The 24855-nt window shown below is 50.4% G+C and overlaps 2 protein-coding genes across 5 annotated transcripts in view; both read right to left on the bottom strand.

The window, feature by feature from the left end:
* Nucleotides 1-67: 67 nt before the first annotated feature.
* On the bottom strand, nt 68-7938 carry CORO6 (coronin 6). Of its 3 annotated transcripts, XM_066363603.1 has the most exons (12): nt 7723-7938; nt 6310-6570; nt 4778-4900; nt 4026-4155; nt 3750-3931; nt 3046-3165; nt 2494-2613; nt 1952-2056; nt 1716-1861; nt 1337-1394; nt 1003-1233; nt 68-907 (listed from the first exon to the last, which is right to left on the bottom strand). In XM_066363603.1, exons 2-12 carry the CDS (start codon nt 6505-6507, stop codon nt 785-787), a joined length of 1536 nt encoding a protein of 511 aa, XP_066219700.1. In that variant the 5' UTR covers nt 6508-6570; nt 7723-7938; the 3' UTR covers nt 68-784. The 3 variants fall into 3 exon arrangements, with proteins under 3 accessions (XP_066219700.1, XP_066219699.1, XP_066219701.1); XM_066363602.1 differs by lacking the exon at nt 3046-3165 and having other exon boundaries at nt 7723-7930; XM_066363604.1 differs by lacking the exons at nt 2494-2613; nt 3046-3165; nt 3750-3931; ... (2 more) ...; nt 6310-6570; nt 7723-7938 and adding an exon at nt 2236-2383.
* Nucleotides 7939-12184: 4246 nt separating this feature from the next.
* Nucleotides 12185-24855, bottom strand: part of SSH2 (slingshot protein phosphatase 2) — a 300617-nt gene continuing 287946 nt past the window's right edge. For both annotated transcript variants that reach the window (XM_066363589.1, XM_066363588.1), the window contains 2 exons: nt 21917-22751; nt 12185-19866 (listed from right to left, as the gene is read on the bottom strand). In XM_066363589.1, the coding sequence (XP_066219686.1) occupies nt 17794-19866; nt 21917-22751 (2908 nt within the window). In that variant the 3' untranslated portion in view covers nt 12185-17793. The remainder of the gene's footprint in view (nt 19867-21916; nt 22752-24855) is intronic.

Below are 24855 nucleotides of genomic sequence, written 5' to 3'. Positions count from 1 at the left end.
TTTTCCTCCTAGAGTCAAGGCCACTGCAGAAGGCTGGGGGCAGTGTGTGGGGGTGGGGTGGGGATGGGGGTGGGAGGGTGGGGGATGCTGAACCTGCTTCCTCAGGCGAGTTCTGTTAGCTCTCCGGAGGAGGAAACCGGGCCAGGCGAGTGCTCGGAGTCCCCCGGAGCGCTGCGCTAGTCTCTTCCTTCTCCCCTGCAGGCGGGAAGGAAGAGAGCCCTCTGCTGGGTGTAGTCCAGTGGGTCCAGCTCTACAACCAACGGGTTGTATCTGTCTCTAGAAGTGGGGTGACGCCTGGCTCGTTTACCACTCATGTTGGTGGAGTCAAGTGAGCTGATTAGAGGGAGTAGCGTTGTAATTTCCCCCAACTAGTCTGGGGACACCTGTTGAATCACAACCCCTTTAAGGTTAAACCCAAGTTTCCCAGTATCCTCAAGCATAGCCCTAATAACTAAGTACTACCTCTGCCCTGAGCTGGGGACAGGGGAAACCGTCTCGCTGTGCAGCACCATTGCCGAGGCCCTGTCACTCCGGACCTCCCAAGGCCAGCTCCTGCTGAGTCCTGGACGAGGCACAGCCTGGCGACTGCCAGACGGATGTGCATTTCCGTGACGCACCGTTTGGCCAGGCCTCCTGCGAAGGGAGGAGTTCCATTCCCAGCCCGGTCCCCAGCCCAAAGAGGCGGGATCCCAAGTTTCAGACTAAAAGCCTGGGCAAGCCGAGTCCATGCACCCGGCCCGGCCCGGCCTCGCCCTCAAGGCTCGGAGTCCCCCGGAGCGCTGCGCTAGTCCGTGCCGTCCACCAGCTCGCAAAGCATGTTCTCCAGAGACGTGATGCGCTGCTCCTGGGCCTGCACCTGTTCGCGCAGAGCCTTGATCTCCTCCAGCAGCGTCTCCAGCGTGTGCTGCTGTTGAGGCCCGGAGGACAGAAGAGGCAGTGTTGGGCAGGGGCCGTTAAGGGAGCCGTGTAAGACGGTGTGGGTGGAGCTGGGCCGGATCTTACCGAAAAGGGGGTGTCGCTGGCTGACTGGCTGCGGCGGGGGCTGGAGGGCGGGCGCACGTCCAGGATGTTGCGCTTGGTGACTCGGAGCTCTCGGTGCTTGGGGGGCACGTAACCGTCCCTCAGCGAGATGAGCACAGGTTCGGCGTCCTGGCCTGACAGCCATTCGTCCGCTTCTAGGGCCGGCTCAGGGCCCGGCGTATCTGGGTATAGGTCGTCCTGGAACAAGTCTGACTGCGGGGGTGGGAGAAAAAAGCACGAGTGTTGGCAGGGTGCCCAGCCTGCTCATCTCCCTTCCAACTTGGAGTCCTGTCCAACCCCTCTCCGGACCCCTCACCTTGCGGGGCACAGTCATGATGATGGGCTCACACTTTCTTTCGTGCAACTTGTAGAACCTATAAGGGAGTGGGGTTCAGCATCCCTGCAGGCTCCTAAACCCTTAACGTCTATCTAGGACCAACGGGTTAGAGGCCAACACTTGCTGAGTGCCTACCAGGCATTGGACTTGAAACACATTGTTGGTCCAACTGGTAAAACACCTCTGATCAGGTGTTTATAATTTTACAGATGAGGAAACTGAAGTTCAGAGAATGTCAAGCTAGTTAGCACTGGAAACCAGGTTGTTTGACACCCTCCTCCCCACTTTTCCCCAAAGACTACACTATTGGGGAAGCGAGGACAGAGGCAGGCAAGCGGGAAGGGTGGAGGCTGCTGACCGGGCGATCTCGCATTTGCTGACATCCAGCCCCCGCTTGGGCATGAAACCCATGCCCCTCTGCGGCTCCTTGCTGCTGAACGTGTTCAGGTAGTGTACGAAAGGTGGCTCATCGGTAATCTCAAAGTATCGAATGCTGCTGTCGCCCTGCAAAGCCAGTTGGTTCAGAGATACACCCGGAAGGGGCCTTCCACATCTCTGCCCAGCCTCATGTTCTCCCCTCCCGGCCGTGAGCACCTTGCCGCATAAATAGACGATGCTGGAGTCCGGATCGTAGAAGGGCAGTAGGACTCCGTTGCTTGTGTCCATCTCTTGCAGTGCCACTGGCTCCTCAAAGTTGTTCTGTCCGAGTACAAGAGGTGTGACCAGTCATGTCCCGTCTTCTGTTCTGCTTCTGGCTCCACTGAAGCCCTTGTACGCTTCCTGACTGCCCCAAACCCCATGCGTTCCCACCACAGTTCTGGTGAACCGAGCAGCAGGCCCCCACCCTGGACACACACCATCCTCAGTCCTCAGCACACATACCCCTCGCGGCATGCAATCACCGCAAACCACCCCCAGGGACTCGGCATCACCAGGTGGGGGCGCCAGCGTGGGCTCCTTCAGGCGACGCAGCAAAACTGGGCAGAGGGTGGGTGTGGGGTTGGTAGGCGCTGCAAAGAGGGCAGCAGCCCCCAGCCCTGTCCAGGTGGGCATGCCTTGCAGGTGGGGGGCGCCTGGCCCCTCTCCCGTGATGCCAGTCCCCGGGGCACACACCCCCAAGCTTCCAGCTGCGTTACCGGGTCCCATAGGCCCAGCTCTCGCTGGCTCATGCGGGTGAAGCCCGTGGTGAAGATATGACCCTGGCGCATGAAGATGGCCCGCATGGGTCTCATCCCCTCGTGGGCCGCAAACCTCTCCTGGGGATAGGGGCGAGATAGAGAGAGACATCACCCAGCTGCCTGCCCTGGGGATCCTGGACAACCGAGCAACCAGCTTGCAGACTTTGGTGTGTGTGTGTGTGTGGGGGGGGGGATCGGAGACAAAAGGGCGCCTAAGTACTCAGCTTCCGGGGGCCCTGGCTGGCTCCAGGCCTGGGGAGGGTCTGGGCCCTGAGAGAGCTGGAGGCGTGCATCTCTCAGCAGATGGTGCGCCCCTAAGCGCCCTCGGAGGTTGATCCCTTAGAGCAGGGAATGTCTGCTGGTTTCCCGGGGACGCAGCGAGGCTGTTCCCAGACCGTAGCTTCCCGCTCCGCTTCAGCCCTCTTGGGCACCGGCCACCGGCCACGGCCTGGGAGGGCGCTCCAGGTTAACCTAGCGAAGTAGCGAGTGCACGCGACCGGCGCGGCCTACCAGGTCCCAGAGCGCGAGTTGCCGCTCACTCATCCTGCTGAAGCCGGTGCTGAGTAGCTTCCCGTCGGCGGTGAAGACGGCCCGCAGGGGTCGAGCGCCCTCGTGAGGCCGGGCTCGCTCCTGCTCGCGGGGTTAGTGGGTTAAAGAGGGCCCGCCGTTGGCGCGCACTAGGCGCAGACATACATGCACGTGGCCCGCGCACCCCGCGTTAGTCTGAGGCTGGTGAGGCAGGTGCCGCCACCCTCCCAGGGCACCCAGCTGAGACCAGCAATGCGCGAGAGGTTTGCCCCTTTCCCCCTAAAGCAAGTCAACTAGAGCGGAAAGGACCGGGCCGTGAGTGTGTCAGGCCCCGGCCCCTGGAAGATGGCGCTGGGTGCGGGCTGAGAGGAGAGGGGTCTGGGAGCTCGGGTTTCACGCAGGTTCAAGTGGGAAGATCGTTTGCAGCTTCTCCCCTTCTCAATCACAAACCCAGGAGCCCTCCGCTGAGCGTCTGAGATGGAGGGGAGAGGAGGGAAGAGGAATGGGGCAGAGAATTGCGGGCTCCAGGATTCCTAGGGGCAGGGAGCTGTGGTGGGAGCAGGGTCTCTGTAGTTCGGGTGGGGGAGGTGAGAGCTGGGACCAGGGGCTCAGAGAATTTCGGGTACAGAGGTCTGGCAATTGGTCCCTGGGTTAGGGGCTAGGGAGTGGCCAGGCCAGGCACTCACCGCCACAACCTGGCCCTTGCGGGGGTCGACAATGCGTAGGGTCTTGTCCTTGCAGGTGGTGGCTAGCAGGCTACCATTGCTGTTCCAGCACACACTGTGGATGATGTCCGGGTGCATGTCGTCCAAGCTGAGGAGCACCTCCCCAGTGCCCACGTTCCAGATGATGATCACATTGTCACCACCTGTCCAGAGTGGCCAGGCACCATTACTTGGGCCCAGCCTTTGCCACCACCAACCCCAGCTCTATGGTAGGGAATCCTCTCTAGGCCTGCAGACCTGCACTGAGCAGGACATTCCGGGCAGTGGGGTGCCAGGAGAGGATGCCCACACGCTTGGAGTGTCCTTCTAGTGTGATGATGGGTTCTGTAATGTTACGCATAGGGACATAGTCTGGAATCTGCCACACCTGGGTAGGAGGAAAAGGCAGAGGGTGGGTGAGTTGAAGTTCCTCCATTCCTCCCTTACTTCCCTTCCCACCACTCCAACCCTACTGGATATATATTTTTAAAATTTTTATTTATTGATTTTTAGATAGAAAAGAAGCATCAATTCGCAGCAGATGCATCCTGTATGTGCTCTAATCCAGCAAGTCCCAGGTTTTGAACCAGCGACCCCAGTATTCCAGGTCAATGATTTATCTACTAAGCCACCACAGGTCAGGCCCCTACTGGGTTTCTTGAGTGGTATCAAAAGTAGAACAAGATGTGATGGTGCCTGCCTAGGTCAGAAGTGGCTGGGAGCCAGGAGGGGGCACGGACAGCTCTCCAGAGACCTCCTTATCCACCCCAGCAGGGAGACATCAGAGCATTACCTCCTGCTCCTTCAGGCCCCAAATTTGGCCATGGCTATAATTAGTCCTAAGCAGTGCATCTGGGAGGGGGTGGTCATGTAGTTAAAAATAGCCTGGGCGCTGGATAGGACAGGGCTCTGGGACCCAGCACCTCCTTTATCACCTTCTTCAGTACAGGTGAGGCAGCCCTCCCGGCTTCCCTTGCCTAATTACCCAGAGGCTTCCAACTGGCTCCTACCATGATGGTGGTGTCGTCTGAGGCACTGGCGATGACATTGTCATTGTGTGGGCACCAGTCGATGTCCAGCACAGGGGCAGTGTGCCCAGTGACCAGTGGGTAGTTCTTATCCACTCGCCCTGTCTGGAGGAGTCAGAGAGGGAGATGTGGGGCCACTCTCCTGTGTGTTTTTGGGGGGTGGGCAGTGGACCTGTTTACATCTCCATTCTCTTTCCTCCATTTTCTCTTTGCAGACCTCTCTCTACACCTCCAATCCCATCCAGCCTACTTCCTGTACTTCACTGAAGGAAGACAGAGTTGAAGTCATTAAATATCAGGGAATCAGACACAGAAAGGTCAGATGACTTATCCAAGGACACACAGAAAGACACTGGTAGAGCCAAGACTTGAACTCTTAGTCCAGTGCTCTTCCAAAACACCTACTTGGTGTTTTGAGCCTGTTCCTTGAGGTGGGATGTTTACGGGAAGATGTTCTTGAGTCTGTTCCCCCAGGGGGGATGTCTATGGGAAGCCCCTGGTGGAAGAGGTCAAGGTGAGATACTACATAGTGCAGTGCCCAACACTTCTTTCCTAGCCACCCTTGGCAGAGCTCTACCTTGCCACTGGTTTACCTTGGAACCACAGCAGCTGGCACTCTTGGTGCCTATTAGCCTTCAACCTGAGCTGGGGGCCATCTACTCCTTGGTCTTTATGGGCTGTTTGTGGGGGCTCTGTGGCCTTTGCAGGGGCTGGCATTGGCCCAGACAGTAGGGTAGAAGGGTGGCTGTGTGGCATTAGAATGGCAGTTGTAACTGGGGGAGGAGGTGGCTCCAGCTGAAACTCGAGCCTTGGGGATGATGTCCTTGGATGGTGTCTGCATTATCCTGCACTGAGTCACAGGCTATTGTCAGGCCTCTTCCTGCCACCTGTGGGGCCTCCCCAAACAAGGTGTTGGGGGCAGAATCCAGGTCAAGGTCATGTTTGGGGTGGAGATGGCCAATGAGCTTGAGATGGCCAAAGGTGGCAGTCACTGCCTGGCCCCCATCCCTGGGGAAGGAGGGCTCTGGCCTTATGTGTCAATGTCCCCCTGACCTTTGCTCTCATTCTACCTCACTGTAAAAATCAGACTGGGGAGGTGGCCAGGGACTCTGGATAGAGCCTGACTCAGTCCTCAGTGTAATGCTGTGGGATTGATTTAATCATGGAGAGAAAGATCCCCACACCCAAAACATGAGAAGGTATGGCATTAGAATAGGTAGGAAGAGAGTCTGGCTAGACCCTGATTCCACTCCTTTGCTTCTATCACATCTTGTGGTCCCTGCTGGAACAAGGTGCCAGGCTGTGAGTGGGTGCAGGCCACTGTGATGCTGCTGCTTTGGGAGGGGTTAGTGAGCCGCCCAGTGGGTCTGTGAGTCCTTGGGGAACAGAGAGCAGCCAGCCCAAACAAAGAGCCCTCCTGACTGAGGAATGGAACTGGGTGAGAACAGGGGCGGCTGCCAGGAGTCCTCAGGGGCCACAGCCAGTTCCTCCCACCAGCTCCCCTCATCCCTCACCTTGGCCAGAGGCAGGACGATGAAGGCACCTCCACCTCCAGCCTCTGTAATAATGGCCAGGAATTTGGGGTTGACGGCACAGAAGGAGCTGTCCCATGTGACCTTGGACACACGGATGTCCTCGTAGGCCTGGTCAGCCTTTGCTGCCTGCCCAAACACATGGCGGAACTTGCTCTGCCGAACCACGCGCCGGCTCATGGCTGGGGGCAGAGATGAAGGATCTCAGTGCCCAGAAATGCCTTTGGTCCTTAGTCCTGTGAGCTGTGGGAAGGAGGAAGAGTGTGCGTGTGTTGGCGGGTAGCAAGTGAGAAGGCCAGGAGTGGGTATAAATTAATACAGAGTCTGGCCCTAGAAGCAGGGAGCTTTTTCCAAGGTGATTAAAGTATGGGAAAGTTCTTTGCCACCTATAAAATGCTGCTTAATGCAAGGGGCTAGGATTTGAGTGGAGCCTGACTTCTTAGAGACCCAGACTGATGGGGCGCTGGGCCCAAACGCTTCCTGGAAGTTGAAGTGGTTTGGGGAGGAGCCCCAATGCCAGGCTGCCCTCCCACTGCCAGCATTGGATGAGCAGCTCTTCACAGAAGTGGTTTTTCTCCTAGAAGCACCTTGTACAGAATCAGAGACTTTGGCTCAAAGCCAAGTGTGGGATAGACCTGCAGCCCCCTAAGATCCTCCTCATCTCTGGCATAGTTCAGGCAGATGGGGTTTTTGCCTTTTTTAAAAAATTTGCCAAGGAGAGAAGTTCCTCCTGTCAACTAATCTGAGTCCTTCTTGCTACTGTTTTCATCAATTTCTTTCCGATGTTTTGGAAACACAGTGTAACATGGATTATCTCTGTTCCTTCCACTCCGTACACTGGCTTCTCCAAAAGGCCCTAACCATAGTCTTCTGGCTTTTGCCTACCATACTTTTGGTCCTGCTTCTTCTTTAAGTCCTGTCTCCAATTAAACTCTTCTGGGGGTGGGGCGCTCCATCTCGGGGTTGGGGGTCAGGACCAGATGGCCAGGAGTGAGGAGGGTGAGGTGCCTTTTCTCTAGCCGGGGCCTACCCTACGCTCTTCCCCAGGGGCACAAGGAGCTCTTCCAAAGCCCTAGCCACTGACTCCTGCTCCCTCCCCAGCCCCGGGCATCCCTGTGCCCTTCAAGCTGCTTCTGCCCCCCCCCCCCCCCGGGGGCCTAAGGCCTGGCATCCCGGCACCCTCCTCCGGCCTCCTGCCCCAGCACTGCGTTCTTGTGAGACGAGGTGTCTGCACCCTGCGGGCGCGCGGGCCGCTGTCCGTCCAAATATAGACACCAAGTCTGCCCGGCGCGGGGCCGATTCTAGCAGCCGGGGGGAGGGGGCGCAGACCTGTGCCCCCTCCAGCGACCCTGCCCGCTCCACTGTCTACAGTGGCGGCGGGGGTTGGGGGGGTACCTGATCCTGAGCGGGCGGAGGGGCGCTCACGCTGCAACTCCTCTGCGGAGTGGGCTGGGAGCGCGCGGGGGCCGAGGTAGGCGTCAGGGCGCCGGAGCCGCCTCTCCGGGTGTCCGCGGCGTTTGGGGCCCGGCTGTTAGGCTGCGGCTCCAGCCGCTGCTTGAGGCCGTCCGAGGCTGAGCGCCGCTGCAGTCCCAGCTGCTGCTGCCATCAACCTACGAAGGCGGAGCCTAGACAGGGGGCGGAACCAGAGGCGTCCCGCTCCCTCCGACGGCGGGAAAGGCGAGCGCTGCGGCCTCCGAGCGGCCAGCCCACCCGCCTGGGAAAAGCCTCAGAGGTAACCCTGCGTGCGCGCGCGCTCTTTGCCGTAGCCCCGGCTCCTCCCGGGTGTGATGTGGAGGTCCGTGCTCCCAAACCAGGGCGCTGAGGGAGGGAGCGTGGGACGACGAGGCGCGCTCCTCTCTGAACCCGCAGCCGCGCTAGATCAGGTGCCTTCCTGCCGCATTCCTGCTGCGATTGTATTTCCAATTTAGCCGACCCCAGGGGCCGGGCTGCGGGACTGAACCTCCCTATCCTCTTGGGGAGAGGTCCTGGAAGACGCTCTGGGTCGGGGGTCCCCAAACTACGGCCCGCGCGGCCCCCTCCACACTTTCGGAAGGGGCACCTCTTTCATTGGTGGTCAGTGAGAGGAGCATAGTTCCCACTGAAATACTGGTCAGTTTGTTGATTTAAATTCACTTGTTCTTTATTTTAAATATTGTATTTGTTCCTGTTTTGTTTTTTTTTACTTTAAAATAAGATATGTGCAGTGTGCATAGGGATTTGTTCATAGTTTTTTTTTTGTTTTGTTTTTTTATAGTCCAGCCCTCCAACGGTCTGAGGGACAGTGAACTGGCCCCCTGTGTAAAAAGTTTGGGGACCCCTGCTCTGGGTAAATAAAGTGACTGCACCTTGACTCCTGGGAACACCAGTTGAAGGGGAAGTGGCTGGCACAGGTCTTTGGTCAAGCAAATTTTATTTTTTATTTTTTCTTAAGTGAGAAGCAAAGAGGCAGTGACAGACTCCCTCATGCACCCCAACTGGGATCCACCAGGCAAGCCCCTTACTGGGGATGCTCTGCCCATCAGGGGCCGTTGCTCGGCCTAAAATAGCAGCACCTGAGGCAAGGCCATAGAGCCATCCTCAGCAGCCAGGGCCAACTTGCTCCAACCTAGCCACGGATGCTGGAAAGGAAGAGAGAGATAGAGAGAGAGAAAAGGGAGAGTGGGAGGGGTGGAGAAGCAGATGGTTGCTTCTTCTTTGTGCCCTGACTGGATTCCAACCAGTAAGCCCATACACTGGCCAATGCTTTACCACTGAGCCAACCGGCCAGGGTTGCCAAGCAAATTTTAGACAACCAGTCTGACTCCTAACGTCTTCTGGGTCCTTGGTGCAGACCTCTGTTCCAGGAAAGACTGCTTCTTCTCAACCTGCTCAGGATCCAGGGATCTTAGTATTGACCAAGGTTAAGGAGGAGATAAAAAGAAACTTGGGCCCTGGCCAGATGGTTCAGTGGTAGAGCATCAGCCAGGTGTGTGGATGTCCTGGTTCAATTCCTAGTCAGGGCACACAGGAGTGGCGACCATCTACTTCTTCACCCCTCCCCCACCCATCCTATTCCCCTTCCGCAGCTGTGGTTCAGTTGGTTCAAGCAAGTTGGCTTTGGGTGCTGAGGATGGCTCCAGGGCCTCCACTTCAGGTGCTAAAAATGGCTTAGTTCCTGAGCAATGGAGCAATGACCCCAGATGGACAGAGCATTGCCCCTTAGTGGGCTTGCCGAGTAGATCCTGGTTGGGGCTCATGAGGGAATCTGTCACTTCTCCTCTCACTTAAAAAAACAAAAAAGAGGGCCCTGGCTGATTGGCTCAGTGGTAGAGCGTCAGCCTGGCGTGCGGAAGTCCCGGGTTCGATTCCCGGCCAGGGCACACAGGAGAGGCGCCCGTCTGTTTCTCCACTCCTCCCCCTCTCCTTCCTCTCTGTCTCTCTCTTCCCCTCTCGCATTCAGGGCTCCATTGGAGCAGGGTTGGGCCCTGACGCTGAGGATGGCTCTGGATGTAACAGAGCAACAGAGCGACGCCCCGGATGGGCAGAGCATCGCCCCCTGGTGGGCGTGCCGTGTGGATCCTGGTTGGGCGCACGTGGGAGTCTGTCTGACTGCCTCCCGGTTTCCAGCTTCAGAAAAATACCAAAAAAAAAAGAAACCTAGTCAAAAGCCAGTGAAGGAAATACAGTCCCTGTAGCTGCCATCTACCCAGTGCCCACCCCCTGCCTGGATATATTTCTTTGCCCTCCCCTGGAGGGCAGCATTGTATGGCCAGTTATTACTTCTCATTCTCCAGGGCATGGATGGGAATTTATGGAGCACAGCTTTCCAGGGGTCAGAGATCAGCATTGGGTAAAGGGGAGGTAAGTAAGGTAGTAGAAACCTTGAAGGACCCCACAAGGCTCCTTTGTTTCTCAGGGAGGGTCCAAGCACTCAGAGGGGAACAGAATCAGAAACTGTTACAGGTGCTCCAGAAATAATTCATGTTGAGTGTGCGTGAGTGGGGGGTCATAAGGGTAGATGAGGAGTCTCCCGTTAATCTAAAGATTCCAGGCAGAAAATTAGGAGGAAAAGACTTGAGTGACTCAGTTGCTCCTTAGTAACAACAGATCACACTTATGTGTCAGACACTGTCCTGCAGGTTTTACACATATTAATTCCGTTCTAACAGTTTTCTGAGATGGGTGTTGTTATCATCTCTATTTTAAAGATGAGAAAATTGAGGCACAAAGAGGTTAAGTAGCTTACCCATGACTGAACTGGTAGATGGTGATGCTGAGATTCTTATCCAAGTGGTCTGATGTCTAGGTCCATGTTTTTCAGCACCATGAATTTCTGCTTCTCATTGAAGGACAGTGAAACTTGATCTCACAAGAGCTGATACTGAGAGTTATGCTTTGTGGCACAGAGGAAAGGATGCCTGGACTAACTAGAACACTGGAGTTCCAGTCCTGGTTCAGTCACCCTATTTTTGCAGCTCTGGGATGTAGAATGAAGAGGGTTAGGTCAGGTTCTTTCCAACTTTGCACCACTTGTTGGCAGAGGAGTTTGACATGCTGCCTCCTACTCTGAAAGGGCATATTTTCTGTCCATCCTAGAAGGGAGGTCTGGGACTAGGAAGCAGGAAACCTCCAATCCAACCTGCCTAGAGTTCCATCAGCTGGAAAAGGGAGGGTGCTCGCCAGGTATAGGAGCCAGGATTCATAGGTACTGTATTGCTTGGACCTGGCACGGCTCAGCCCTGCCCTCTGGCCTTCTTGTTGCCAAGCCGACAAGACACAAAGAGCCAATCTGATTAAGAGGCCTCTTGAGCTTGGTGCTTTCCCTTCTTGTTACCCATTTCAACTGTTAGTTGAGACCTGAACTGCAATCCATAGAAGACAGGAATGGATTTCATCTTTCATAAAGCCATTTTCTCTATGTCGTGTCCTGGCAACAAGACATGACTTGGTCTATTTGCTTTGGCTAGAAAGCCAAGATGGAACTTATCTATATTGGCTGGGGCTCTGGTCACCCTTAGAGTATTTTGTGAAGTACTCCTGCCTTCACCATCATGCAGCCAGAGACCAGCAGTATGCCCCTCTCACTTGATATGGATGGATCCAATGAGGCAGGCTGACAATTTTAGTTCAAGGCAGTGTTCTCTCTGTAAAATTTGAATTTTGTTAGCAATTTGGAAACTGGAAACTGAGCTTTCCCTACATAGTAGTGCTGCCTTGTAATGTGATGAACGGTGCATCTCTTATAATGGTCTGTGGAGGGATGGGAGAAGTGGGAAACCTTTCTCTACTCCCAGCCTCTTCTAGAGAATTGCGCCCTTTAGCCCTACCTTCCGTCTTCCACCATCGACATCAAAAGCTTCTCTTCTAATGGTGGGAGAGGGTTCATTTTTACTTCTTTGAAGAGTCATGCCCCATTTCAAGAAACCTTTGAGTGAGCTGAGGTGTTATGTTATAAGCTTGTGAGCTCTCTCACCAATGTCCAGAGAGGTCTCTCACCCAAGAATTCCAGTCCTTGCTGGGCAGGTCACCGCAGCTCTCCCAGGGCAGTCACTTTGCACCACAGATAGTGAAGGAATTTTGGTCTCTTTGCTTATTCATTCTCCTAATATTCAGGTGGTGGCTTTGGCAAGAGCCTCTTTAACCAGGTAAATTCCCAGCTTAGTCACTTGATTCCACAATACTGGAAATAATCTTTAGTGATCCTATTTTCAATGCAGTCTTTATTTTGTGGAGGTAGAGCTCAGCTGTCCCTTAGGGATGTGCTTGATGGAGATTAATCAATGAGAATTGCTTCACGTTTATCATCCTTCTCTTCCAAGCCCTACTTCTCTGACACCCATCTCCTTTGTTGCAATTGATTAAGTACACATCTTTCATCTTCAAAATAAAAATTTATTGAGTCTGTAACAAGAACATTGAATCTGCACATTTGCGCACAAGTTCACATTTAAAAACAGCAGAGCACATCAGTAATAAAAAAATCTATGATACAAGTGGGACATCCCAACCGCTGTGAAGATTAAGGAAGGAGATGAGACCACTCTTTATATTCTGCTTCAAATGCCTCAAAAGGTCCCAGAGATTCCAGGGAGCACCTGCTTTAATAAAATGTGAGCATAAAAGTTTGGGGTGACCTGGAGCAAAGGTAACAGTCTTTTAGACTTGTTTTCCACATTTAGAACAAGTCCTACAAAATAATGTAGAAAGAAAAAAAAAAAGGCACCTTAAGCTACACCAAACAAACCAAAACCCAATAAAACATAAAGCCAAACAACTCCCTGTGGGCTTACTGATTGGGAAACACTTCAGGGCCAGTTACCCAGTTTTCAGATTGGATCATCAGCTCGGGTTAAGTCCTGGGCACCAGCTCTGCATGTGTATACAAGACACTGCCACCAGTGTCACGGTGAGGACACAGATGGCAGCACTAGTCATATACCCCTTGGGGCATCTTTAGGCCCATGAGAGATGCTTCCAGTTTAGAAATCCTGTCCTAGAACTCTGGGGCACTAAGAAAATGAGGCTGGTTCTCTTTTCGTAGCAGGAGTCAGGCCGAGTCACCCTCCACGTCCAGGCTGGAAAAGTATAGAAGCACCTTGCAACCGTTCTCCATGGCATCAAGGGACCCCAAACCCTGGGAGAAAGGTTAGGAGTACACAGCTTAGTGCTTGGGTGGCAGGATTTTTCCTAATATGGGGGATCAGATGAGTTGAGACACCAAATACATTTGTTTAATACATGCCTTGTTCTTTTCGTTTGAAAGGGAAAACAAAGTTCAAGATCATTTTAAGTTGGATTGGTGCTGAAAGAGCTAACAGTTCATCTCATTTACCATCAAAATGCAAAACAAAATTAAACAAAAATGACACTAGCCATTCACCAATACAACCATCACTATAAGACACACCATCACTAAGGAAACAACTATTTCCAGAGTGTTAGATGGGAGTGCAGGACAGATGGAAGTCAGCTCTAGATTTCCTTACCCACACGTGAGGGCTGACCATGACAGCCCCGCTCTGTGCCAGGACACACAGGACAGCCAGGGGCGGGTCCCAGGAGGAGGAGACTGAGCTGCCGTCAAGATGATGCACGTTGTAATACTCACACAATGTAAACAAAGTATCCACAAATAGTCCAAAAAAGCCAAAGAATGGCTTTATTTTAAAATGCCCTTAAAAGTGACCCTTTTTGCATAATGCTCATAAAAAAAAAAACAAACCTCCCACAAAAACATCTTTACCAAACATGCCTAGATCACTTCAGAACTGAAACCCTCAGATGGAACAGGTGCACATCTCTGTGAGCTGCCATATCTCAGAAGCTTCAGGTCTATCCAACAGCATCTGCCTGTGGCCCTTCAGCAGACGGAGACCCCAGAACCTAGGCTATCATCCTCAGGTTGTCCTTGGAGCTCTTGGTAATTCCCAAAATGAGAAAGAGGAAACACAGTAAGGATAAAGGTACAGAACCAGGATAGTGCTAGATAGAGCTGGAAGAGGCCAAGATGCTAGGAATGACCCCAAACATTCAGAATCTGAAAGGCAACCAGAGCGAGAGAGGAGGATCACAACACTACAGCACTGCACGCCTACTATAATATATACTACTCCTAAGTGTTTCTAAAAGGAAGAAAGGGTAGGGGTTTCTCTCCTTCCTACCGACCAGGTAACCATCCAGATTACAGCTCCAAATTTGAGTGCTCTTGGGGCTTATACCACCCCCCCGTCCCCCGCACCAAAATGTTACTTTAACACCCACACGCGCCCTCCTCCAGAGTAACTGAGAATCAGACTATGGTGGTTTTCGAAATAAAGAAAGGCACTGAGCAAAAGGTCAAGGCCTTTCCTACTCATCTGTCAATCCACTGGATGCTGTTCCAGGGCTGGGTTTTCCATGAACAGGAAAGGGAAGGAGACAACCCGAGATTATGAAGTTTGAAGAGAAACGAGTCTGAATAGTCCTGGATAGCTCATCATGTTCTTTCTCTGGACATCGCTCAGCTATGTAAATAACTCGAGAACCCAGCTGTGAAAGTTTGAGAGAACTGGCAAAACCCTGTGGCACTGGCTGAATTACAGACCCTGTGAGGAGGACATTGATTTAGGCAGGTAAATTAAATGATAAAAATATTTTTTAAAATGGAAGGCAGAGCAAGAACATTTCCTTTACTCCAGTGATTCTCAATCAGTGTGCTGCAGTAGGCACACTGGCAAGCCGCAGGAATTTTTAAAAACACTCAATACCTGACTAGTCAGGAACACTGAGCTCTTTTTCTTTTAATTGTCAAATAAAAAAATGACAACAGCCAACACATGGCTATCCGGTATGAATGCCCTATCTTGAACCAATAATAGTTCATATAATACTTGCATCTTATTGGTCACATCACATAGCAAGGTTGCATCTGATTGGTTAATTTTTGGTACCAGAAATCCTCATACATAAGTATACCTGATTTTCTAAAAAGTCACTCTGGCCCTGGCCGGTTGGCTCAGTGGTAGAGCGTCGGCCTGGTGTGCAGAAGTCCCAGTTTCGATTCCCGGCCAGGGCACACAGGAGAGGCGCCCATCTGTTTCTCCACCCCTCCCCCTCTCCTTCCTCTCTGTCTCTCTCTTCCTCTCCCGCAGCCGAGGCTCCACTGGAGCAAAGATGGCCCAGGCGCTGGGGATGGCTCCTTGGCCTCTGCCCAGGCGCTAGAGTGGCTCTGGTCGCGGCAGAGCGTCGCCCCCTGGTGGGCGTGCCGGGTGGATCCCGGTCGGGTGCATGTGGGAGTCTGTCTGACTGTCTCTCCCCGTTTCTAGCTTCAGAAAAATACAAAAAAAAAAAAAAATCACTCTGGAGCAAAAAGGGCAATTACTGGGTTTTCTTTCTCTCTTTTTTTGTAAATCAATCAAAATTATACCTATTTTTAAAACCAGATTGGCAAAAAGTATATTTTTTGGTGTGCCACAGAATTTCAGTAATTAGTTTGAGTGCCATGAGGTGAAAAAATTTGCAAATTGCTGCTCTACTCTCAGCAGTAGAGGGTTTGCTCCCTGTCTTTGTTGTTATTTAATGCAGTGAGAGTGAGCATCAAACATAGGAGGACGGGGAGGGGGGGGGGAGAGAGAACAGTACAGTCTTATCTATATTGCTTCTACTTTTTAACATGAGAGAGATGTTACCATCTCAAGAGATTAACAGGAATGGACACTCTTAACCTCCAGGCAAATCCTCCTTTTCCCAGCCCTGCCCAAATCTCCTTCCCTTCCCCGTCTCAGTGGTGGTAGAAGTGCTCAAAAAGACAGGGCAGTTTAGATGGATGAGTTCTGAAAATTCATAACCCTGTTTTGCAAGCCTCCTCACACTGTATATATACCACCTAACAAAACCACTTCACAACACATTCAATATCCAGGGATCACAAAGTTGTGTGGATGATACATCTGAGCATTTAAGGAAACTATTTAGAACAGCACATGTGTATATAATTACTACATCATAAAGTCACAGAGCAGGTTTCTGTCTAATCTGCCTCCTGGCAGTGATGCAGATGCAGCCATGGCTTCTGCAGCTCCTTGAGCACCTAGGAAGTGGCCTCAGTCCGTTTCTCTCCTTTGGATACCCTACTACCTGCCCCGCCAAACACTGGCCTCTGACATCACCTTGACAGTCTGTGCACCTGTCTTTCCCTCTCAGCACTGTGATGAACCAAAAACCTAAATCTCAAGTCTGTATTTGGCCAATCTCTCAGCAATGTGGACATCAACCAAAGCAAACAGGAAGCAAATTTGCAAATCTCTTTAGTTTTGATGAGGGTGCTTCATTCCAGGCTAAATACGTTTTCTGTAAGAAGCTGAAATAGGCCCGTTATGGCAGATGCTCCTGTGTCAAGGATCTCCACAATAGCAGCAAAGCAACAGTATTCTAAATGGAGTCATTAGGGCTGAGGCCTCCCTGCAGCCTCTGCCTAATCCATTAGAGCTTCCGCCCTGGGAAGCAGTCAACACTCCCATCCACTCCCTGGTGTGGTTCCACTACTGGCAAACACCTTTCTGGGATTTCAGTCTTGAAGAGGACTCAGCCTTCAGTCGAACTGTGATCTAATGGGAACCTACAGAGGTTTCTCTGAGGAGGGAGTTCCTAACGCATAATTTGGCAGGAGCTGGCAATTTTTAGTCTCCATTTAAACAATGAAAACCACTGTCAATGTACTCTGCAGAGTTCTACGGACACCCATCAGTTTTATTTCTGTGGTGTCTGTTTTCCAGTTGCAGTTTCACTCCTTGAAAAGGATAAATCAAAAAGGCCCTCTGACATCAACAACAAACACTGTAAGAAAATGACATTATGTACATAAATACTGTGTAAAAACTAGAACAATGACAAATCTTCCAGGAAAAGAAAGGGAAAAAAACTAATGTCAAGTGTTAACAGTGATAATATCAAAAAGAAAACTTTGCATTCAATGGAGGTTATACAAACGTAATGTAACAATTCAAATATCTATGAAATTTAAAAAAATAGGCGGCACTGGGAGAAACAGCATGAAGGAGGAAAATAAATTGAAAAAAATATATGGCCATTAAACTCAGGGGCCCACAGAATTATTCAAGTAATGGAAGGGTTAAAACCCTACATATGTATTCATTTTACAAGAACACACTGACTTTCAACTGCTGTTTTTCAAACTTGTCCCTATCGTGTCTCCCTCAGTTGGGAGGCGCAGAGCCTGCTCCCTACGTGGGGCCCATCACCCTGAAGGCAGTGCCCACCCCCCACTTCACTTCCTCCTCCTGTTTTCCTCTACGGAGGACCTCTTGGATTTCATTTGGGGCTGACTTTTAATTTAATTTAAAAACCCTATTTGCTTGACAGGCTTACAAAGCCAGCCATTATGCCTTGCTGTAATGATCCACGCTGGAATACCAGAAGCGATGGATTCTGGAAGATCCCCGCTGCGAACGGAGTAGAACCTGTTCATTTCAGAAACTCCAGTGGGCTGGGCACCCAGGCTGAGAGCACGCTCCGGTCCGGCTGCCCTTCAGCCCTTTCAGCTGATGCCTCAGAATTGGAAAAGCACCCGTCACACAGGCCCGGGGCGGGATGGGTGTGGGGGAGCATTTCCAATTTCAACTTCACTCCCCTCCCATCTGCTTCCTTCCTCAATCAAGCGAGCACGCCTTTTCTCAGACGGCAAAATGTGGAGCAGGTGGCAATTGATTGAAAAACAGCAATTTGCCTTTGATAAAGGTGTTCTTTGAAAATGAGTCTATTCTGAGGTTTGAATATTTAAAAAAAAATGATAAAATGGTCTTGCCGTCCAAATCAATCTCTATCTCACACATACACAGAGGAAAAATACCCCAAACCCTGCATGAGCCAGGAACAGTAAAATGACCAAAACATTATAAAAATTAACCAATAAAGTGCATGTTCCTTACATATTACACCTGCCCCTTTTACAAACATTTCTTTCAGAAAGTCACATGTATAGGCTCAGAATCACATGGTATTATAGAAGGGGTTGGTTGTCCGTCTTTTATCATTTGCTTTTTTCAGCTTCCTAAGGGGGTGAGTTCGGCCGTGCTGTTGGCGGGGAGCCCACGCCAGCCCTGGGGCCACGCCTGCACACTGCAGCCCCTGGGTCTGTCCAAGAGGAAGGCCTCCTTCAGAACTAGTCAATTCAGGTCCTGCCTTGGGGAGCAAACACTGCTGACTGTAACCAAACTCTTTGGCATACTGTATAAGGGGCTTCTCCACTGGCTTGCTCTGTGCGATACACTCTGTTGTTTTAAGTTGCTCTATAAAATACTTGGTGGGCTCTGGGTTATGGGGGGCATCTGGGTTTTCTGGGGGCTCCTGGGCCTCCATGGCATGCATGCCTGAGTCTGTTTTGATAAAGGGTTGAAGCAGTTTGAGATGAGGGGACTCAGAGAACACAGGCTCCCTTTCCAGTAAACAGTCTTTACAAAGGTCCAAGTAACCTAACTTGGCGAGGGATGCTGAGCGCCTCATTTGGGACGGTCTGGTGAGCCCTACCTGGCAAGCTGCCTGGGGCCCGATTTCTTTAGCGTGCTCTTTCAGCACACTGGGGCTGTGGCTAAGACCCCTGATGTCATCACTACTCGAGCTATGTGAGAGTCTCCAGGCTACGGGTGATGGGTCCAGTTTTTCTTGTAACTTCCCAATGTCATCACTGAGTTTGCGAATGAAACTTAAGTCTTCACTATTTAACTGGGAGCCCTTATACGGCACTTCACTGCCGCTGGAGAGGGGGCCCTCCCGACTTCCTTCCCAGCTACCCCACCCGGCACAGGGCTCACTGTCTGTGGTGCTGCTCTGCTCCGTGAAGCCTTCCAGGTGAACCACAGTCTGGGGATGCAGGTAGTCCAAGCTGGCAGATGGTACATGTGTTGTGTGACTGACAAAAGGCGCTGTGCCCAGGGCTGCTGGCGGGCTGTTGCCCCAGTCTTCAGGGCTGCTTGGGGTGGAGGTCGGGTTGGCGGGCCTGTTGTGCTCAGGAGAGGAAGAATGAGGAAGAGGTAGCACTTTGGGGTGCAGAGAAGCCTGGTTGGGGCCCAGTGTCCTGTTCAGATTTTCATCCAGTGCACAGAGGACAGTGATGGACTTCTTCACTTTCCTCAGTCCTTGCTCCCCACTCTCTTCACTGGGGGCTGTTTCGGCCCCCGGCCCAGCGTGACCGGGTGATGGAACTGTGTGGGTATACTCAATGACTTCTATCTTCTTGGGAAGAGGGACCGCCTGTGTCTCAGGTCCCTGGCAGGAAACCAGAGTCCTCCGCTCCTTCAGGACTCCTTGCTGCTTGGCTCTAGTGTCTGACTCTGAGCACTCCTGAGGGGCAGGCAAGGGGTGCAAACCCAGCAGCCTGGGAGCAAGAACAAGGACATCTTGCTCACAATGTGACAGTGAGCCAGCCTCGGACCCACCGCATTTCCCTTTGTCCTGGTTGGTCTCTGGCTCCTTGGGGGCAAATGAATATTCTAGGGCGGTTTCATCATTCTTCCCTTTCAGTGCGAGGTCTGCCACAGAGGAATCATTCTTGGAATTCTTGCGAGTGGACAATGAGGTACAAGCAGGGGTGGCACCATGGTGCTCTTGCTCCTGTCGCAAGCGCTCCTCAAACTCCAAGGTGGCTCGTCTCACGGACCCAGGGCACCACTTGGCACCTGGGTGCATCCCTGGACCCCAGAGCTCTTGTTCCCCCTCAGCTGGTTCCTCTTCTTCCAAGTCCATGGTGGATGAGTGTACAGTTAGGCAGCCTTCTGGGTCCCACCTCCCTGAGTCTTTGGCTAGTTCAGGCTGGGCTGAGCAGGAACCTCCGTTTTGCTCCAGATTTCCAGGTTTGTTCTCCGGGGCCTGGGTCCTCTCAAGGGGCATCTCATGGACGGTGTTCTTTGGTGTGTGGCATGGGTTGGATACAATGTCTCCTTTTAATTGAAGCTGTCCAACTCCCTGACTTATAGATTCGATCTCAGTGACAATTTCTTTGACTGAAATAGAATTTTCTGAGTGAGATTGCATGAAGATGTCTGGGCTGACCAGTTCTGAGATTGCCTAAGAAGAGAAAACAGTGAGATGGTTATAGCAAATTGTAGTCTAATTGAAAATGCCAGATTTTTTGCTTACTAATTCTTTGATCCAGGAGAACCTTCTGGCTATGAGTACACAAAGCATGAGTGCCTGGGACCGTCCTCGGCTGAGGCCTGTACTCTGACCATCTGTTTGTCATACAAGAAAAAAACAGATTCATCAAAGGCAGAGATACAAAATTAGTTCCAGGTTATATCACTGTCTACTGAACTTTCTGTTCTATTTACTCAAACAGGATGCTAATCTAATATCTTGCTCCAAAAATGAACAGCAAATAGTGTTGGAAGCTCCTAATTTTCCTAAGACCATAAGCCTTTAGAACTTAGGTCATCCTGGGATAAGCGAAATCTTTCCTCCCTGGCCTATATTAACTTTGAACTAGATTCTAACCTAGCTTGAGGGGAAGAGTTCCACGCAAGGGCTCAGTGGCCACCTTAAACATGCCCAGTGTTAGAAAAGGCAAGGATGAAGGCCATCATCTGATGTCTGATCTGGAGACGCATCTCTCTTCTTTCCAAGTTTCATAAAGCACCTTCTGGGAAAGGTTTGCCTGGTTTATGCAGCCATGTGCCTGAGCAAACTTACAACTGTTGACTCTGACATTTTACCAGTTATGAATTCCCAGGTGTATTTAGAACAAGGCCAAAGAAAATTGGTCAATGCAAAATCAAGTCCTATTGTAAAAAAATAAGAATTTCAAAATCTGGAAATGGCCCTGGACACTTCTTTGTGACATCATTATGACCATCAATCTACTTTAACATTTTTATAAACCTTCAAAGTACAATTACTTCCCTAGGAACTGTACTGGTCTTTCCCCTTCAAAAGAGAGTCAGAGCTAGTACAAACTAATAAGGTCAGCGTTGCCTTTGGGAGAACTCTGCTGGGACGTCAGGCAGAGGCAAACTTGCCGAGACTGGGAGCGAAGCCACAGTAGCCTGGCATATGCACGGGCTGTGGAAAGCGTGCTCATATAACCAGGGACTTTGAAAAAAAGCTATTTCCCACTGGTCCAAAGGAGAGAGAGATCAAGCAGTTAGATTTCCCAGTAAAAACAAAACAGAGGCATAGCCTTTGGGGAGAGAAGACAGAAGCAGAGGCCATGACTGTCTGCGGGTAGTTAAAAAGGGAGAAGACTGAGTAATGGACAAAGTGGTAAATGTAAGTAAACAGACCACCAGGAGATGCCAAGCATCTCCTCAGCTCCACTGAATTCATTCAGTGAGGTTTGGTAGTTAGAGTAAATCTGTCACCATTTACTTCCCAACTGCTGAATTATATTGATGCAGCAAGTTGATTAAAATGCATCCCAATTTCAGAGATGTCAAAATGAGAATAAGCATGAGTCTTAAATAGTGATAAACAGGAATTCTTTCTCTGGTCTGAGATTGCTCTTAAGAGCTCATTTGCTGCTGAGAAGAATCCCGGGTTCTGTCTGCTCTCAAATAATTTACCCAAACTATCCCTCGAGCCTTGAACACCATAGGGTCTGAGCTGAGGAACGATTCAGAAACGTTATTACAAGCAAGAACTCAGCATGGAAATCAAGTGCTACTCCAACACCTGTTTACCCCGTGTCTAGTCTTTGAATATTTTGAGACAGGAAGAGTTTCCCCAACACACCCATCTTCTCGGAGAGACACAGGTCTCCCTCAGGCAGCAGCTTATGAGCCCCTGGTGCTCCATTACAAGTGAGCACTGATCTGAGCTGCGGAGGGCTCAGGAGGGGACCGCTCTTGGTTCAGCCAGGACACTTGTTTTGGCTAATCCCTCACCCCCTCTCAGAAGTGCTTCCCATGACACCAAAAACTTGAAAAGATAAATTCCTCCAAAGGAAACGGGTTTAACAAGTATTTAAATCCTAAGTTTCCAGTGAAATTCTAAGCCAGACTCTCGCTCTCTCATACTGCCTTCCTAAGTCTTTAGCCACATTAAAAGTAAGGTGAATGTGGTGGAATCCCAAATATTTTATCTTTGAACAGGACTTCATTAGGTGGAGAAAGACAGTTTTTACCTTTGACTGTTCTTCATCTATTGAAGATTCTTCTGACGCATGGGGAGTATTACTCAAAGAGCTGCTTCTCTGGTCGTCAGCTGTCACATCCGAAGGGGAAACTTCTACCACTGAGAGTCGACAGCTCTCATTCCTCCCTCCGCCCAGTTCCTCCATCCTTGAGTGGGAAAAAGAGCGTGACCGGGTTTCTTGAGAAAGCTCTACAAACTTCTCTAGGGCACTAAAAAAGTCAATGCGATCAGTACTGAAATCGGAGACTTCGGCCTGGCAGCTAGGCTGGGGGCTTGGTGACTCAGGATCAGGGGACATGGGGAGATCTTTCAGGCGAGATGTCAATTCTTCCATAGGCAGTAAGTGAACATTTATGTCTGCTTTCAGTGCATCTGTCTCCAAATCTTCGACTGTTAAGTCTGGGAACTTGTTGGGCATTTCTGGGGCCTGTCCAGGTTGGATTAAGGCTTTGGATGCATGGCAGTTGTCAAGAGGGAATTTTGATTCATTGAGACAACACCCTGATGTGCATCCATTGATGTCATTTAGGTTTAACTCATCTTCAATCTGTCCAGCATGAAATTCCCTAGATGTAAACTCCAAGCAGATCATTCTTTCTTTGGTACACAGGCCTTTCTGATTTTCATCCTGTGGGACGACATGTTCCACAAAGACAGGAGGTATGGGTGGGTGACCTTCAATGGTCTTCACCTCGGCAATCTGGTCTGCTGAGGTGGTGATCTCCTTCTTGTTGAGTTCTAGCCCTGGTTTGCGGATGGGTTCATGGTGGTCTGAGAGGTCGCTGTCTGAATGAGATCGCCAGAGCTTGTTATGCCGCTGTTTGCTGTAGAGGACATACACAAGATAAGCCTTATTCCGGTCTGTGAAAATAATCAACACCCTCCCAGGAAACTGCTCCTAGATCAACTTAAATTTTAACCTGCAAAATGCTTTGGTAACGCCCAGCGAAAAGTAGGCAATGAACATTTGAAAACTTGCTTAATTTAACTAACAGCAAAAAAAAAAATGAAAACAAACCAAAACAACAAAAACAAATAAATATGAGATCTGATTTTTTTAACCTATCAGACTGACAAGAGCTAACATGGTTGCTAAAGCCAGTGTTGATGGTGGCATGACCAAACAAGCCCTCTCATATACTAGAGTTGAGAGTTGCAGCTTTCAAAATTTTAAGAGTGATCTCTGGCAATAGCTCTCAAACGTTAAGCCTTTAACCAGCAATCTTTTCTTCAAGAATTTTTCTTGGAGAAATACTACTATAAGTACACAAAGGATGTTCATTGTAACAATGTGGTCCTAAAATATTAGACACCAAAAAAGTAAAAAAGGATTAAAACAATTACAGTCCATACACCTATATATATACTATGAGGCTGTTAAAAATAAGTCAGACATTTTAGTGGAATGATGTCCAAAGCATACTGTTAAGTGAAAAAGCATGCAGAACATTTGGACGGTCAGCTATCATGTTAGAGTTAAGTACAGGAAAACATCTGGAGGAACATCACCAAATTTGTACAGATCTTTCAAGGAAGGCAAAAATACTTTCAGGGAGGGTTTTACTTTCTATACTCTGTATTTCTATAATTTTGAATTTTTAAAATAATGAGCATGTTTAACGTTAATAACCAAGAAAAAAACCACACCTAAAACAAAATGGCATTCAAGTAATTGCAAAAGAAACAGTCTATGGGAGCCCATTACAAATCCTCATAATTGGGATGAAGAGCTGACATAGCATTAATCACTGATGTGGAAGTGTGAGGAGGGCGGTTATCTTTTTTGAGTTAGAAAACAAAGACAAAGCTAATAAACCTGGTGGACAATGTTGGTAACAGAATGGAAGAGGATGAGCAAGAAGTCCAGGCCCCCTTCACAAGGATTTCTGGATAAAAACCATCAAACTAAGGTGACAACTGGAAAAGCAGGTGGGCCAAAGGAAGACCACACACACACTCATCCTCTGGCTTATTTTATGGAGGGAAGGTCTGATGAGGGGATGAGATTTCATTTCAGACAACCCTGTCCAATAAAGAAACACGGTTCCCAAAGTCCTAGCCACAAAGAGAAAGGTGGCCCTGTGACTGGTCAGGATCACCTGCCCAGGGAATAGGTCACTAAATGGTTTGGATATGGTTTCCAGGACTTACAAGCCGATGAAGAGTGACCTAACCGCACCGCAGGGTAGAATGGGAAACAGCCCAAAACAACTTGCCCTGGGCTCCGGGCCATGCCAGCCTGGAGGCCTGTAAATCTCTGCTGAGTCATGTGCCTGCACTAATGTGAACCCCTGTTTGTTCTCAACTCTGCACCTGCTCGCAGCTCCCCCTGCCTGTCTGCTGCTTGGGTGGGGCTCCTCTCTCTGACTCAGGCCTGCACAGCAAAAGGATGCTTTTCAGTGCAGGGAACAGGTCAATCCGTTCACTAAGACAAGCTATAATCAATTAGCTGAGTGTAAGGTAGGGTTTTCACTTTTTCCAAGCTGCACAAACTGCAGCCACCCCTAGGAGGAGACAACATATCACACATCTCAACCAGAGAGTGGCTGTGTGGAGGGGCAAGCTGACTGCTTGGATAGGTGAGGCCTAAACACTGGAACCAACCACTGCCAATGTGTTTCCCTTTAAAGTTTCTTCTTTCATAGATAGACATCCTTCTTTCCCGATGTATTGATCTATTTATTCATTTTTTTTTTGAGAGGAGAGAGAGAGAGAGAGAGAGAGAGAGAGAGAGAGAGAGAGAGGAGGAGGAAACATCAACTCCCATATGTGCCTTGACCAGACAAGTGCAGGGTTTCGAACCGGCGACCTCAGCATTCCAGGTCAACGCTTTATCCACTGTGCCACCACAGGCCAGGGCTTTCTTTTTTTATTTTTATTTTAAAGAGAAGAGTGAGAGTCTTTCCTGATCTAAACATGACTGTGTTC

The sequence above is a fragment of the Saccopteryx leptura genome, chromosome 2 (assembly GCF_036850995.1).
Source record: "Saccopteryx leptura isolate mSacLep1 chromosome 2, mSacLep1_pri_phased_curated, whole genome shotgun sequence".
Lineage (NCBI taxonomy): Eukaryota > Metazoa > Chordata > Mammalia > Chiroptera > Emballonuridae > Saccopteryx > Saccopteryx leptura.
Note: the sequence above shows the minus strand (reverse complement) of the source record. Positions and strands in the feature narration are given on the sequence as shown.

Bases quoted from the DNA above. Each gene is read 5' to 3' on its own strand.
- CORO6 (XM_066363603.1), bottom strand. From the start codon at position 6,507: ATGAGCCGGCGCGTGGTTCGGCAGAGCAAGTTCCGCCATGTGTTTGGG. The intron at 4,156-4,777 runs GTAGGAGCCAGT...CCTCCTACCCAG, and splicing joins CAGACGACACCACCATCATG to GTGTGGCAGATTCCAGACTA. The intron at 2,614-3,045 runs GTAGGCCGCGCC...CCCTATCCCCAG, and splicing joins AACTCGCGCTCTGGGACCTG to GAGAGGTTTGCGGCCCACGA.